We start from the raw sequence: 2,500 nt of genomic DNA, 5'->3' as shown, positions 1-2,500 counted from the left end.
GTTGAGCCCAGGAAGTGAAAGGACTACAGTGTTGTTGAGCCCAGGAAGTGAAAGGACCACAGTGTTGTTGAGCCCAGGAAGTGAAAGGACCACAGTGTTGTTGAGCCCAGGAAGTGAAAGGACTACAGTGTTGTTGAGCCCAGGAAGTCAAAGGACTACAGTGTTGTTGAGCCCAGGAAGTCAAAGGACTACAGTGTTGTTGAGCCCAGGAAGTGAAAGGACCACAGTGTTGTTGAGCCCATGAAGTGAAAGGACTACAGTGTTGTTGAGCCCATGAAGTGAAAGGACCACAGTGTTGTTGAGCCCAGGAAGTGAAAGGACTACAGTGTTGTTGAGCCCAGGAAGTGAAAGGACCACAGTGTTGTTGAGCCCAGGAAGTGAAAGGACCACAGTGTTGTTGAGCCCAGGAAGTGAAAGGACTACAGTGTTGCATGGGTCACCCAGGGTGATGGGGGAAGGTGAGGCTGCATTTTTCCTGTAGTCCACAACCATTGAGCTCCAGGTTGTTTTGACTCCACCAAGTCGTCAGGTGGTCAATCTCCTGGTGGTGTCATCTGCGAATTTCAGGAGCTTGACGGACTGATGGCTGGATATGCAGCTGTTGGTGTACAGGGAGAAGAAGTATGGAGAGAGGACACCGCCCTGGGCAGCTCCAGTGCTGATGGTCCGGGAGTCGGTGACATGCTTCGCCAGAGAGAGGACACCGCCCTGGGCAGCTCCAGTGCTGATGGTCTGGGAGTCGGTGACATGCTTCCCCAGAGAGAGAGGACACCGCCCTGGGCAGCTCCAGTGCTGATGGTCCGGGAGTCGGTGACATGCTTCCCCAGAGAGAGAGAGGACACCGCCCTGGGCAGCTCCAGTGCTGATGGTCCGGGAGTCGGTGACATGCTTCCCCAGAGAGAGAGGACACCGCCCTGGGCAGCTCCAGTGCTGATGGTCTGGGAGTCAGTGACATGCTTCCCCAGAGAGAGAGGACACCGCCCTGGGCAGCTCCAGTGCTGATGGTCCGGGAGTCGGTGACATGCTTCCCCATCATCACTTCACTATTGGAAACTAGAACGACCGCACCGCGGATTTATGCCTCCGCCATTAGTTCAAAATCGCCATTTGTGGCAAATTGGAAGAAATTCCGTCAAGGCGCTAAAGGCGTTAAAGAGCTTGGAAATTGGGTGTGTGAGGTCACAGTGACCTTGACCTTTGACCTTTAACCATCTAAATCTAATCAGTTCATCCTTGAGTCCAAGTTAATGTTTGAGGCAAATTTGATGAAACTCCATCAAGGCGTTCCTGAGATATCGCGCTAACAAGGACGGACAACCCGGATCCATAATGCCTCCGGCCTGGCTATCGCCGGCGGAGGCATAAAAAAATAAGAAGCAAAGTGACAAGGCGTGCCTGGCCTGCGTGGGGGAGGGCACAGTAACTCATTCGGGGGGTCTGGGGGCGTGGCTTGAGAATGACCCCTCCCCCATGATGCCGACCCTGAAGGCTGTATGGATTATACATGTCACATTATTGTACATTTCTGGGAAGCCTTTCCTTGTTGCACAACACTGTTTGTCTGCGTTTTATTTCTCCTCCCAAAAAACATTCCAACCAGCGCACGGCGACATGCAGAATAGCACATAGAGAACCTGAGTGATCACATAGGAGACTCAGTACAATACACTAATACACATTACGTGTGTGTGTGTGTGTGTGTGTGTGTGTAGCTCTCCTAGGCATACAGGAGCTGTCCATACCAGACTATGGGGACCAGGTAGACTTGCAGCCTGGTGATGTTCCAGTCTTTTGGGCCTGTGGAGTGACGGCTATAGAGGCAATACTCAGCAGCAGTGAGTAATCCCATTAGTTGATGCAGGGGCGTAGGCAGAAATTCAATTATGGGTGGGCCTGGATAAAATTGGGTGGGCCTGGATAAAATTGGTGGGGCAATTGCATGACGAAATCTTGTGCGCAGAGCGTGCAAAATTCCTAGATGTCATGAAGTCGTCATGCATTAGACTCTGGAGATGATGTGCCCTGCGTTTTTAAGCTACAAAACCATTAGCTAGCAAGGCAGCAGCAAGTTTGCCTCTAGAAAACAACCAATTAATTAATTTATTTATTTATTTATTTTTTGGGCTGGGCCAGGGCAAGAAGTGCCTGTGCCTACCCGGGCCCACCCGTAGAAACGCCCCTGAGTTGATGCTGTATGCAAGTCACCCTCATGTCATGTGACATGACATGATGATGTTGTCTTTCTCCAGAGCCTTCTTTGGCGTTCAGTCACTCACCAGGCTGTATGTTCCTGACCGACCTTCCTGACGCCTCCCCTTCCCCCACAACTCCTCCCCCCGCCGATCCCGTGGCCCCTCCCCCCGCCGGCCCCAAGCTGACCCCTCTCTGCTTCCTGCTATCCCACAATCCCTTGCTCTACAGCCTTGCATCTCAGAGCGCCGTGGAGCGGATCAGACGACTGGAGACCATTATTGGAGAGGACCCAGGTATTAATACACAT

At 52.2% G+C, this 2,500-nt stretch overlaps 1 protein-coding gene across 1 annotated transcript in view; it reads left to right on the top strand.

The window, feature by feature from the left end:
- Positions 1–2,500, top strand: part of dglucy (D-glutamate cyclase) — a gene marked incomplete at its 5' end in the record, with an annotated part of 49,415 nt that overhangs the window by 27,253 nt on the left and 19,662 nt on the right. Inside the window, 2 exons of the mRNA XM_083633192.1 lie at positions 1,713–1,835; positions 2,250–2,486. Of these exons, the coding sequence (XP_083489318.1) occupies positions 1,713–1,835; positions 2,250–2,486 (360 nt within the window). The remainder of the gene's footprint in view (positions 1–1,712; positions 1,836–2,249; positions 2,487–2,500) is intronic.

Source organism: Poromitra crassiceps (genome assembly GCF_964638095.1).
Source record: "Poromitra crassiceps genome assembly, chromosome: 3".
In the NCBI taxonomy this organism is placed as follows: Eukaryota; Metazoa; Chordata; class Actinopteri; order Beryciformes; family Melamphaidae; genus Poromitra; species Poromitra crassiceps.
This window is presented reverse-complemented; position numbering and strand designations above follow the sequence as displayed.